The following is a 12,989-nucleotide window of genomic DNA, read 5'->3' as shown; positions in this document are numbered from 1 at the left end:
TGCTTTGATTGAAATGTTGAGTATTATATTAAACAAATCTACGAGTTAACGTGTATTTAATTCTTTAAGAGGAGCGGATATGGGACATTTTGAGAAATTTATCACTTCTTTAAAGCTCTTTTTATCGTATCCAAGCGCAAAAACCGTTATGAGAAAGATTAAAAGTTAGTCAAGTCATCTAGCATTAGCAACTGTGAAACGGAAAAAGCTCAATCTTCCTTCAGAATAAAGCTCATAAACCATGCGATGCTCTGTTGACGTTATTGGGGCAAAATTTTATTTTGAAGGTGGTAGAATCGGATGGCTTCTACGTGCTTTTAGACGTGATGACATCATTCTTAGAGATCCTCTCTGTCAGCTGTGGCGTTAAATATCTCTATCTGTAGCTCAGCCGGTCGATCAGAAATCAAATTTAGCTCCTTTAGGGTTTAAGTTATGGACAAGAATGCTACGCGGTACAATGTCCAACTGTACATTTATGATTTATCGAGAGGAATGGCCCGCAGCCTCAGTCCCATCATGTTAGGTAAGTAGAGATAATAAAATCCGATACAGTCTGGCCTCGGGGACAAATGGCTCTTAATTATAAATATCAAGTCAAGATGCTGGAGCTGGACTGTGTATTTAGTCTGTTTGATACGGTTCTTACCGTGTAATGTGCTGATCTTTCCTTACATTTTCATTTTCCTGTATTTTTTCTTAATTTATAATGAAGATAAATTATGAATCGTGACTGATTTATCCTATCGAATGTGGGCGGAGGGTTATGTACTCCAGGTTTACTTTATAATCTGTCCCTTCTTACTTCTCTTCTCCTCATAGGAAAACAGCTGGAAGGGATCTGGTATGTATTCTCTCTTTTATATTGCCAGATGGCTCACCTGCGATCACCTGATTTATGAAAACAATCTTATTACATTTGTGTACACAACAGATAAAGGTTAGATAGGCCTGTGACCTGTTCCTGGCCTGGAAGCTATTACATGGACTTTTAAAAATCAAATTAAAACCATAAAACAGCTTTAAACATGTGCTCAAATCAAATATATGTTTAAAAAATAGGAAATCAAAGAGTCAGAAATAATGAGGCAATGTACAACTGCCAAAATATTGTGATTTTTGTCATCTATGGTCATATTTATGCAGCGTTTGTTGAAGATATGTCCAGAATTGCTCTCAGTGATGATCAGAATTTACCTTAACGTCACCATTCATGATAATAACATTTGCTTTATATTAATCCCTGATGGGAAATATAATCTCAATCTTTGTCCTGATGTTGGAGAAGATGCAGCTGAAGTGCCTTCTTATGACGCCATTCCATAAATGAAATATGGAAAAATGCTCTCAGAGGAGCTCCCAGTGGACAAAGAGACACTGTCTTACTGGACGCGTGTAGAAAAATGCCCTCCAGCGTGGTTGTTTCGGGGTTGAAGTGTGGATAAATGCCCTCTGGGTTAGTTGGCTCCTCTCCAGCAACCAGTCCAAGGTTTATACTGAAGTCTGGACTAGCAGCCCTCTGGTTCCCAGCCAGAGGTCCTTAGAGTCTGAACTACTGCAGTCCCTAGGATTTTTTTTTTTCCAAAATTAGTTAATAAAAAACTTTAACAGGGACATTAAATGCGACAATAAAAGTGTTCTCTTTGTAATAACTTTGTGCTTTTTCATTCAGGCACACAGCTATAGTCGCATACGGAGATGAATTCTTCTTCGGAGGGGAGGGGATCTCGAGCTGTTCACCGGTAAGTCCATCACAAGCTCTCTGACCGCTTCTAGAGTAGCAAATGTCTGATGTTTGATTGGAGCTACTCAGATTATTCTAATGTTCCCGCTGCCAGCTTAATTTAAATCCATAAACAGTCATAGGGCCGTGTGTTTATAAAAGCCTTATTAAAATGTCACTGACACTATCCTGGAGAGAAGAACTGTCTTAAACCTGCTCCATTTACCTGGCCTTTACTTCTAGAGAACAGTCATTGTGAGCCAAAATTGAGTCTCAGAGCTGCTTTTAATGAGCCGTGGAAGTTTTCTGGTACAAGAGATGTGTGAAAAGAAGCTCTTAACCAGGCAGATATATTCATAGTTATCATTTTGCTGTGATAGACGAGAGCTTTTGCTTGTTTTCTTGAGATTTTGACTCATTTATCTAGTTATTTTAGGATGTCAAAACTGTTCTTCCCTCAATAATGTGTTTGTATCTCTTAGAACAGCTACAATCTACAAATTTCCACAGCTGATTGAGTAAAATAAAATGTTTTCATGTATTTATCTCCAGGGTTTCTGAGGTGATATGCTTTTCTCTCAGTAACACAGTTGAAACAAGAACATCCACTGTATAAAAAGACACATAACCTTTTTTTTTCCTCGCTGTCTGATATTAAATCAGACTAAACTTTTCCTGTTTTAGCTCAGTCAGGATTACCAAAATTATTTCTATTTGCTAAATCCCAGAATAATGAGAGAGACGATTTTTTAGAGGATTTTTTTATTATTATTTTATTCAAAGTCAGACGCTCACATACACTAAGATTATTAACTGCTCTAGCCCCAGGAACCACCAATATCTTTGATGACAAATCATCGCCCAGATTTCCAAAAATTTTCAACAATGCACTTTTAAATAAATAAAAATGTTGCACTTGGGATCTTTGATGGAACAGAATTTATGACAGGAACAAGAGACAGGGCAAAACTCATGTTCTACACTTCTTGTTCCCCATGATACCGTGTAAATTTTAGCCAATTTTCCAAAGATGTTGAGAAATTACTTCATTGACAGGGTAAAAACAGCTCTTTTATTGCAAGAAAAGGAGATAAATATGTTGAAATATAAATAAAACATTTAAATTGACCCATTATCACAATAAAAACAGTAAAATAAATGGTACGGTTGAATGTTCTTCATAGACTTTTGCCACCATTTTTTCCAGACACACATTCGCGACCCACTGAAAACTGCTCCATGACCCACTGTAGGGTCCCGACCCACCAGTTTAGAAACACTACTTTAAATGATCTGGGAAGGCCCAGATGATGATGTCATGGCTTTGGAAGCTTCTGATAGGTTGATTGACAACATGTGAGTTGATTGGACACACACTTCAAACACGCTGCTTCCTTGTGTGGCATCATGGGAAAATTCAAAGAAATCAGCAGCGATATAGGGGGAGAACTGTGGACCTCAACAAGTCTGGTTCATCCTTGGGTACAGTTTCCAGATCCCTGAAGGTTTCATGTTCAGCTGTTCAGACAGTTACACACCAGTACTAATGATGGGAATGTCCAGCCGTCCGCTCAGGACGGAGACGGCTCTGTGTCCCAGACATGAGCGTACTTCGGTTCAAAATGTGCATATTAACCCAAGAGCAGAGGCTAAAGAGCTTGTGAAGATGCTGCTGAAGCTGAGGAAGAAGCCGTTACTCCAAAAGCCAGATTACAGTTTGCAGATGCACACAGGGACAAAATAAGAGGAAAAGCCTGAGAACGCCATCCTAACTGTGAAGTACAGGGGTGGCAGCATCATGTTGTGGGGGTGTTTTGCTGCAGGAGGGACTGATGAACTTCCCAAAATCAATGGCGTCATGAGGAAAAAACATTATGTAAAAATATTGAAGCAGACTCTCAAAACATCAGCCCAAAGATTGAAACATGGGCACAAACGGGTCTTCAAATGTTTGATGACCCTCGGCAAACCGCGAGGTTAGTTACAAAGAAGCTGAAGGACGTCAAAGTCAGTGGTTTGGAGCGGCCATCACTAAACCCTGATCTCAGTCCTAGAGGTAATTTGTGAGCAGAGCTGAAGAGGTGTGTGCGAGCAAGGCGGCCTTCAAACCTGACTCAGTTAGACCAGCTCTGTCAGGAGGAATGGGGCAAAATCCAGGAAACTTGTGAGAAGCTTGAGGAAGGATACCTAAAACATTTGACCCATGCACTTTAAAGGCAGTGCTACTAAAACTGAGGAAATGTATGGAAACTTGTGGTTTCAGTCGTATATTTTGTTTCACCTGAGGTCCAAACTGCACCATTCTTCAGTACAAATCCTGCTATAAGACTACCCTGTTCCACATCTTTCGTTGTGCTACTTCTGCTTTTATATCTAAAAAGAGTGGAGTCCTTTCCTTCACAGCGGGGTTTTTATAACAAACATAATTAAAATGAGAAAACAATTTAGGCTTTTTGGTGCTTGGTTTGTCTGTAATTGAAAGCAGGCGAGTGTGTGGGATGGGTGGAAATCAAACCAGTGCCTATTTTCATCATAATAAGGAAACATGTCACAAATTGCTGCAGAAGGATTTTATTTATGTGCTCTGCTCAGACCCAGATTATCGTTTTTGTCCTACAAAGAGACAGTAACATGATGCACAAGAGTCTCAGCCAATCAAAATCAGACTTTAAAGATGCACAACACTGCAGACACATGCGACCCTGAATGTTTGGGGATCAACAATGTAGATGCAGTATCTTTATGCTGCCGTGTTGAATTTGCTGCTGTGTTTTTCAGGGTGGGACGATGTTAGGACCTCCAGACACGGTGGTGGAGCTGGGAGAGACTGAGGTGTCCGAAGAGATCTTCATGGATTATCTCTCCTCTCTAGGAGAAAGCACATACAGGTGGAGTAGATGTTAGAATTCTCTTCTTATATGCCACACATTTAAAGTCCTAAAGTAGACACAGGCACAGAAAAATAAATGATTTCACAACTGTTGCTGCTAAAGCCTCGATAGTTCACCCACCAAGTGAGGGCACAGGTGTCTGTTCAAATGCAAACTAGTATGAGATACTGAAACTGTACTCTATCAAGCCAGACATGTGGTGGAAACAGCTTTTGAGTGCTCTGGCTCCTCCCACAGTCCAAAGACATGCTCAGTAGGTTAAGGAGGACTCTAAATTGCCCGTAGGTTTGGGTGTGGGCTTGGCCAGTTGTTAGTCTTTGTATGTCAGTCCAGTGATTGACTGGCAACCAGTCCAGGCTGGAGCCCTGAGCGGGTTTAGATAAAGAATGGATGGTTATTTAAAAGCTGCTGAAAGAGAGCATTAGAGAGAGTGTGCAGCAATGGGTGATCGACTTGAGCTTAAGGAGAGAAAGTAGTAACAAACGAAGCAGTGATATAGAGAATTAAGGCATTTTTTTCTGATTGCTTCACTCATTTATGCTCTAAAAACTCAGAAACAAACATGCTAAGAAAGGTGCAGGATTTTCTTTGATTCACCGTCACACAGTCCCTGAAATGTTTCCTTTACATCCTGTGTGGATGTATTTTTAAATCACCTCAACAAATCTAGATTGCATTCTGTCTGGACATTTTTATCCTGATATCAAAGCTCAGTTTTCACAACGGCTTAAGTGGCATAACAACAATGATGGATTTTGCAGTAGTTATCAGTAAAACCAGCGGCTGTCTCATGCCTGTTCGTAGTGCATGTGAGCTTTTATTTGGTGTTTCTTATGTATTCATTCTCTCCCACTGTTTCCTGTTTAGAGGTGACAGGTATCGCCTGTTTGAGCACAATTGCAACACCTTCACCAACGAGGTGGCCCAATTCCTGACGGGCCGGAGCATCCCCACCTACATCACCGACCTGCCGTCTGAAGTCCTCTCTACGTAAGTCAGCTGATAAGAAACACCTCGACTTCACCCTTGACCTGATAACATCTGAGCCGGATCAGAGTCTCTCTAACCTTAACTGTACTTCGTCACTTCAGTACCCACTGAAATATGCTTTTCTGGTCTTTGGTAACCTTACATTTATTATTGCATTTGATAAAACCTGAGGAATAAGTTTTTTCAACTTGCATCTTGTGTTTTTTGCAGTATTCGCTCATGGAATCCTTTATGGAGCTGCAAAAAAAGTTAATGTGAGATGTTTTATTAAGTGCTTACAGGCTTTGTCCACAAAGCACATCTCTTTTTGCCGTCACATGGCTGGTCTTAGGAGACTCACAAGTTCTGCCACACTTTTAGTTTGACTTAAAATAAAACAGGCTGTCCTAGTTGGTGCTGTAATAATAAGCAGGGCCATAAGAAACAGAATAAATGTTTAGGTGATACTCATTCTTATAACCTGCATTTTCTCTCAATGAGTAAAATTAGCTTGCCTAACTTGCAGAACATTGTTGGAGTCTTAGTGGTGCGTTTTTAATCGTAGTGTTGTTTTTCAGTTGAAATGATAATCCCCATCTCATCCGTCTTTCTCCAGGCCGTTCGGACAGCTACTCCGGCCCATTCTGGACTCGATCCACATCGCTCCTCCAGGCGGGAACGTCATCAACGGAGGGAGGAACGTCTAAGCCGAGAGAGCGCGGGAGTCGGAGCGTTCACAGAATCACCTTCATTGTCGTCAGTCAATCAGAACTTATAAAATACTCGTCATTTTTTCGTCCTTTCAGTACAAAGATGGAACATGAGCGCTGAGGTCGAGGGCAGGTAGAAGCTATATCTGATTACTGACATGCTAATCCTTAAAATTTTATTATCATTTCCCTTTCATAAATGTAGAAGGTTTGGTAATATTAACAGGGGACATGTTCAAGGAGGCATCAAACTCAATATCCTGATAATAAAGTAGAAATATCCTAGTGAACCAGCATAGCCAAGTGTAAAAACAGCTCTTTTTCCTCTGTAAACGCTGACTTTGATGAATGTTTTATTCTTAGAAATCCATCTGCATAAAGTCAGTCATATAGTCAGAATTTATTCTTTCACTATCACTGAAATATTGCACATTTTACTCTCGTTGTTTTATCTGACTGCTGTTACTGAACCACCTGCAAATACCTCTGAGATGTGAGTGCATACGGCTTCTTTAAGACTTATGTTCACAGGAAAGAAATGCTCCTCTGTTTTATTTAAGCTGTGTCTGCAGGATTCCTAAAGAGACGTGGGCTGGGGAAAGATCTGGATTTCTGTGCATGCAGGAAACTTTCATGTGCACAACGGAAACTATGCCTGGAACATTTACCAATCAAGCAGTCCAGTTTGGTTTGGTTCAGTATGCCAGTATTTGCATTTCCACTGTTAATAGTTGGTAAAGCACCAAAATAACCGATCCATTCTATGTTAGGTTTTTGGCCACTCTTGGTTGGGGTACCAAGTCTGCCTGTCTGACCCTCAAGGATGAGCACAGACCCTCTGGAAGTTGTGGATTATCCATGCCAAACTGTATCAAACCAAACTGCACTGCTGCAGGAAACATTTCCAGAGTCTTTGACGGACATATATCCATGCAAATCTAGATTCTTTCCTCCCACAATCCCTTTGAGTTTCTTGCAACAAGAAGTATCCTGATACCTTTAATATGAACTCTGAAAATGACTTCGCTCTTTTCTGTGTCAGTTTTTAACCGTCCCTTTGAACCCTTATGTGAATGTTTTTTTTTCTTTGTTTTTGAGTTGACCTTTTGTCTTATTTTGTATGATTTTGTTTGCACCTTTTTATGCTGATATTATTGCCATGTGTTCTTGTAAAAGAGGTTAAATTAAATACATATGTTTATACCATATCTGCAGTTTCAGACAGTGTCATTGTGTCTTTTGTTGCATTTCTACCATGGACCAAAATCAGACACAATAATTCTTAAAGGGGACATATTTTACCCTTTTAAGACAAGTTTATACTGGTGTCAGAGGTCCCCAAAATATACCTGTGAAGTTTGTTGCCGAAAAAGCACTACAGTATTGGATTTCTGCATGTCTAAGACCCCCTCTGTTTCAGTTTCTTTGGCTTTAAATGGTAATTAGCTGTCTGACTCCACCCCTGACCACACCCCTCTCCGGAAATGGATGCAGCACTCCTGATGTTACAGACACTTTTATCTAAGGTTTAGGAGTTGACTGGGTCTTCCAGACCGTAGTCATGTGATTAGCCCACTGAGCTATCCAGCATCTGAACTTGCAGCTGAGAGGAGGATCAGTAGAGGAGGGCGGAACTTTTCCTCAAGTTAGGGAGGGCCAATCAAACCTGGGACCAGGTGCTTTCTCCCCATGTGAGGTCACTAGGTGTCAAATCTGAGAACGGCTTGTTTCAGCACACATTTTCTGAAAGGTGGAGAAAGAGAGGGAGAGAGGGAATGGATTTTTCTGGTACTTGAGGGGATTGTGGACAGGCCAGGGACACATATTTGTGTCAGAAAAGCCTGAGAAAGCAATTTTTTTGCATAATATATCCCCTTTAAGTTAGGTGGAACAACATTAAAACATGCATTCCCATGCCATATGTACAGCAGCCCTAAGTGGAAATGCTTTCAGATATTTCATTAACATTATTTTCCCATGATAAGTCATTTTTACCTCTGCTAAGGAGGTTATGTGATCGGGTTTGTTTGTTCTTTTGTTAGTTTGTTAGCAACATAACTCAAAAAGACGGATTTAGATGAAATTTTCAGGAAATGTCAGAAATGGCATAAGGAAGAACTGATTAGATTTTGGGACTGATCTGGATCACTATCTGGATCCAGGAATTTTTTAAAGGATTCTTTACTATTGGGAGATAGGGCTAATGGTCTGTGCTCTTACCATTTTACACCAGGAGATGGTGGACAGGAGTAACTTCAATCCCAGCAGCATTTTTTGGTGTTTCTATTCAAAGTTTTGGAGTTTTTGGAGTTTGAAAGATGCATGCCTGGTTGAGGAGATGAGTTGGAGCATAACAGAGAGAAAGACAGCGAATTGTAGTGAGAATACTCACAATGCTGGGAGGAATAGAGGAATATTCACCCTCTGTCATGACTTCCAGTTGTCCGGTGAGACCATGGGTGCTTCTGCCATGACAGTCCACAGGTAGTGAAGCCAATGCTTGGCCTCACCGTGTCTCCACCCCACCAGGGGAGGGAGTAATCGGCGAATTAGATTTTGGGAGTGATCCGGATCACTGTCTGGATCCAGGAATGTTTTTAAAGGCTTCTTCATTATTGGGAGATAGGGCTGATGGTGGAGGTCTGCGCTCTCTGGGTGCTTTTCTAGTTTATATCTTGCCTTTTTTTCATCTCAAAGAGCTGCTTTTCTCCTGATAAGTTAATTTCAGATGTCATCTGGAGATATTAAAGATCATATTTTACCCTTTTAAGTCAAGGTTATATTGGTCTCAGAGGCTCCCCAAACATGCCTGTGAAGTTTGTTGCTGTAAAATCACTCCAGTATTGGATTTCTGCATGTCTAAAAACTCTGTTTCAGCCCTGCTCAGAACGAGCTGTTTCTGTGTCTGTGGCTTTAAATATTACTGAGCTGTCTGACTCCGCCCCTGACTCCACCCCTCTCAGGAGATGGATGTGGCTCTCCCGGTCCTCCTTTCAGCTCAGGCGATCAAGCGGGGAGCGGAGAGTTAACTCCCCACATGACATCATGAGGGGACATTCTGAGAATGGCCAGCGAGTGGATTTTTCTGATTCTTGGGGGGATTTTGGACACGCCAATGGCTCATATTTTTGCTAGAAGATTCTGAAAAAGTGATTTTTCCATAACATGTGACCTTTAACTTACTTCCTCCTCACCTTTAGATAACAAGACGCCAAACATCCCACCTTTAAAACAACACATCATTACAGCTGGAGTTCACAGAGGACTTGACACCTGCTAAGAGCTATGTAGGTTTAGGATCTGAGGCAGTGATTATCAACTGGCAGCCTGGGGTCATCGTCCATGTCCCCGTGATGTCTCAAGTATTCTTCTGATGTTCACAAACGAGGATGGACGTGAGCTTCAGCGACCTTGACAGTGTCCTTAAAATCTAACCTCTCCATCCTCCAGTCAGAGGGAACTTTTCTGCAGAGTTTGCATTAAATTCATGAAAGCATTCTGAAAATAAAGTTTCACAAGCAGAGGATGGACACCCTTGACCTCCAACACCTCATCACTTCATCTTTTAGTCAGAGTTTATGCAACATCTGATGAAAATCCCTCAAAGCTATCTTGATATGTTCTGTTCACAGGAACGGTCGAGACAGACGGACAGACAGATGGAAGAATAACCTGAAAACATGAACGCCTCCGGTCCTGGCTGTCGCCTGAGGGAGGAATAATCCCGGCATCATTCCTCTCTGATGTTGCTGGACGAGCTGATTTTGTTTAGAATAGAAACTACTGTGTTTTATATCCTCAGACTCTCCAGATCCATTCTGAAATCACACAGACACTGGTCTGCTGTGTACTCTAGATTAAATATAGATGTTATAGGCTGGAGATACTTGGGAGAAACGTTCCCCCTCTGGTTGCAGAGATGAAAAACCCCTGTAGTTCCTGTGACTCATCTCTCAGTATGAAGATGACTCATACACCTGTGGAGAGTTTTCAGCGTCCTCTCTCTTTTCTCATCCTCTTTTCTTTCATCTGCTCTTTATTATTTTCTTTGTGCTTTTTTCCCTCAGTCCTGAGTAATCCATCCTGTAGATATCTTCTTATTTTTTCTTATTTCTTTTGTCTTAGCTGTCTCTGGCTTCAACTCGACCTCTCCAGCAGTATTATAGAAAATATTTGTTATCTTTCTGCCTCACAGAGCCTTTATTTTCTCCGTCTACCTCCCTGCCTCTCAGTTATTTACCCTCTCTGTGGGTTATCTCTTTCCCTTTTTGTTTGGACTGATCTCTGCTGCACTGAAGATCTGCACCAGCAGATGCCCAAGGATGGAAAACTCTTAAATTATCTCCTCTTTAGTAAATACCGTACCAGTATTTAACTGGTAAATATACTCCAGAGAGAGGAGAATGTATAAGTTATGCATCTAAAAAAAGAGGAAAATTAAATGCACTGATTAAAATAGGAGTGTAACCTAATCCTAATAAATCTTTACTGCTCTGAGATTTAAATCTCATTAATGGCGTATTCTTTCCTAACATAAGCTATGACTTTATCTGAAAGGAAATTCAGCTGAAGGGTCAGTTCCTCGGTGTAGTGAAAGTGCTGCAGCATGCTAGTTTGATGCATCCTCACTGATAGCTGAGGCTGGCTGCATCATGCCTTAAGGTTTATCCTCACTCTACATCCAGGGAAGCTCTGGATAACACCCAGGGATTTTATGAAACTTTGCACAAATTTTCGCCACTGACCCAGAGATAACCTGATAAGATTCTAGAGATCACTGGTCAAAGGTCGTCATATTTTGGGTCAACAAAGAGGTCAGTTTTTCAAATTTTATTCAGTTTAGCAGCACCAAACTGAACTTACTTACCAGGACACTAAAAAGGGCCCCTTGTTAAATTTTGCTGATTTAGGACACTAAAGAGGGCACTTTGTTAAATTTTGTTGATTTAGGACACTAAAGAGGGCACTTTGTTAAATTTTGCTGATTTAGGACACTAAAGATGGCACTTTGTTACATTTTGCTGATTTAGGACACTAAAGAGGGCGCTTTGTTAAGTTTTGCTGATTTAGGACACTAAAGATGGCACTTTGTTACATTTTGCTGATTTAGGACACTAAAGAGGGCACTTTGTTAGATTTTGCTGATTTAGGACACTAAAGAGGGCGCTTTGTTAAGTTTTGCTGATTTAGGACACTAAAGATGGCACTTTGTTAGATTTTGTTGATTAAGGGCACTAAAGATGGCACTTTGTTAAATTTTGCTGATTTAGGACACTAAAGATGGCACTTTGTTAAATTTTGCTGATTTAGGACACTAAAGATGGCACTTTGTTAGATTTTGTTGATTAAGGGCACTAAAGAGGGCACTTTGTTAAATTTTGCTGATTTAGGACACTAAAGAGGGCACTTTGTTAAATTTTGTTGATTAAGGGCACTAAAGAGGGCACTTTGTTAAATTTTGCTGATTTAGGACACTAAAGAGGGCACTTTGTTAGATTTTGCTGATTTAGGACACTAAAGATGGCACTTTGTTAAGTTTTGCTGATTTAGGACACTAAAGATGGCACTTTGTTAGATTTTGTTGATTAAGGGCACTAAAGAGGGCACTTTGTTAAATTTTGCTGATTTAGGACACTAAAGAGGGCACTTTGTTAAATTTTGCCGATTAAGGACACTAAAGAGGGCACTTTGTTAAATTTTGCTGATTTAGGACACTAAAGAGGGCGCTTTGTTAAGTTTTGCTGATTTAGGACACTAAAGATGGCACTTTGTTAAGTTGTGTGGATTAAGGACACTAAAGATGGTGCTTTGTTAAATTTTGCTGATTAAGGACACTAAAGAGGGCGCTTTTTAAAATTGTTGATTTAGGACACTAAAGAGGGCGCTTTGTTAAGTTGTGTGGATTTAGGACACTAAAGAGGGCACTTTGTTAAATTTTGCTGATTTAGGACACTAAAGAGGGCGCTTTGTTAAGCTGTGTGGATTTAGGACACTAAAGAGGGCGCTTTTTAAAATTGTTGATTTAGGACACTAAAGAGGGCGCTTTGTTAAGTTTTGCTGATTTAGGGCACTAAAGAGGGCGCTTTGTTAAGTTGTGTGGATTTAGGACACTAAAGAGGGCGCTTTGTTAAGCTGTGTGGATTTAGGACACTAAAGAGGGCACTATGTCAGATTCTCTTCTTACATGGTACTCATGAGGGCACCTTATGCAACTCACCCCATAAAGGCAGCCAAAAGGCACTTTAGTTGCATTTATTGCAACACTCAGGTGCCACGAGGGACACATGGTAGAAAAATTTAGCACAATATCTACTCTGAAGGATGAACTGATCATATTTTAGAGATCAAAGGTGAAAGGTCATGGGCCCTGTTGATGTTCATCCCTTGCTTGTGAAATCCAGTGTTAAGAACACTTCGAGGACTTCTAACTCTGCAGAGACATGCTCTCTGACTTTAGGATAACCTGAGAGATTCTGGAAGTCAAAGGCCAAGGTAAAAAAACACACCAGCTCTTCTTGTTGACCCTCCACTCACCTCTGTTATTCAGTTATTGCGTACCTGTCTGAGTCACTGGACCATCAGGGAGTAAATCTAGTTTTTGCATAAACTTTGCATGTATTAACTAAGGTAGACACAGACCTGTTAGTCTAATATTATTCATTATGTAGATCTTCAATGCCTTTGTAAAAACCGACA

At 40.5% G+C, this 12,989-nt stretch overlaps 1 protein-coding gene across 1 annotated transcript; it reads left to right on the top strand.

Annotated features, from left to right (window-relative positions):
* The first annotated feature begins 343 nt into the window (after positions 1-343).
* On the top strand, positions 344-7,487 carry LOC121529207 (desumoylating isopeptidase 1-like). Its single transcript, XM_041816962.1, has 6 exons — positions 344-526; positions 823-844; positions 1,673-1,742; positions 4,502-4,611; positions 5,482-5,604; positions 6,200-7,487. The coding sequence occupies exons 1-6, from the start codon at positions 436-438 to the stop codon at positions 6,288-6,290; spliced, it is 507 nt and encodes a 168-aa protein (XP_041672896.1). The 5' UTR covers positions 344-435; the 3' UTR covers positions 6,291-7,487.
* Positions 7,488-12,989: the final 5,502 nt, after the last annotated feature.

Source organism: Cheilinus undulatus, linkage group 21 (genome assembly GCF_018320785.1).
Source record: "Cheilinus undulatus linkage group 21, ASM1832078v1, whole genome shotgun sequence".
NCBI lineage: Eukaryota > Metazoa > Chordata > Actinopteri > Labriformes > Labridae > Cheilinus > Cheilinus undulatus.
This window is presented reverse-complemented; position numbering and strand designations above follow the sequence as displayed.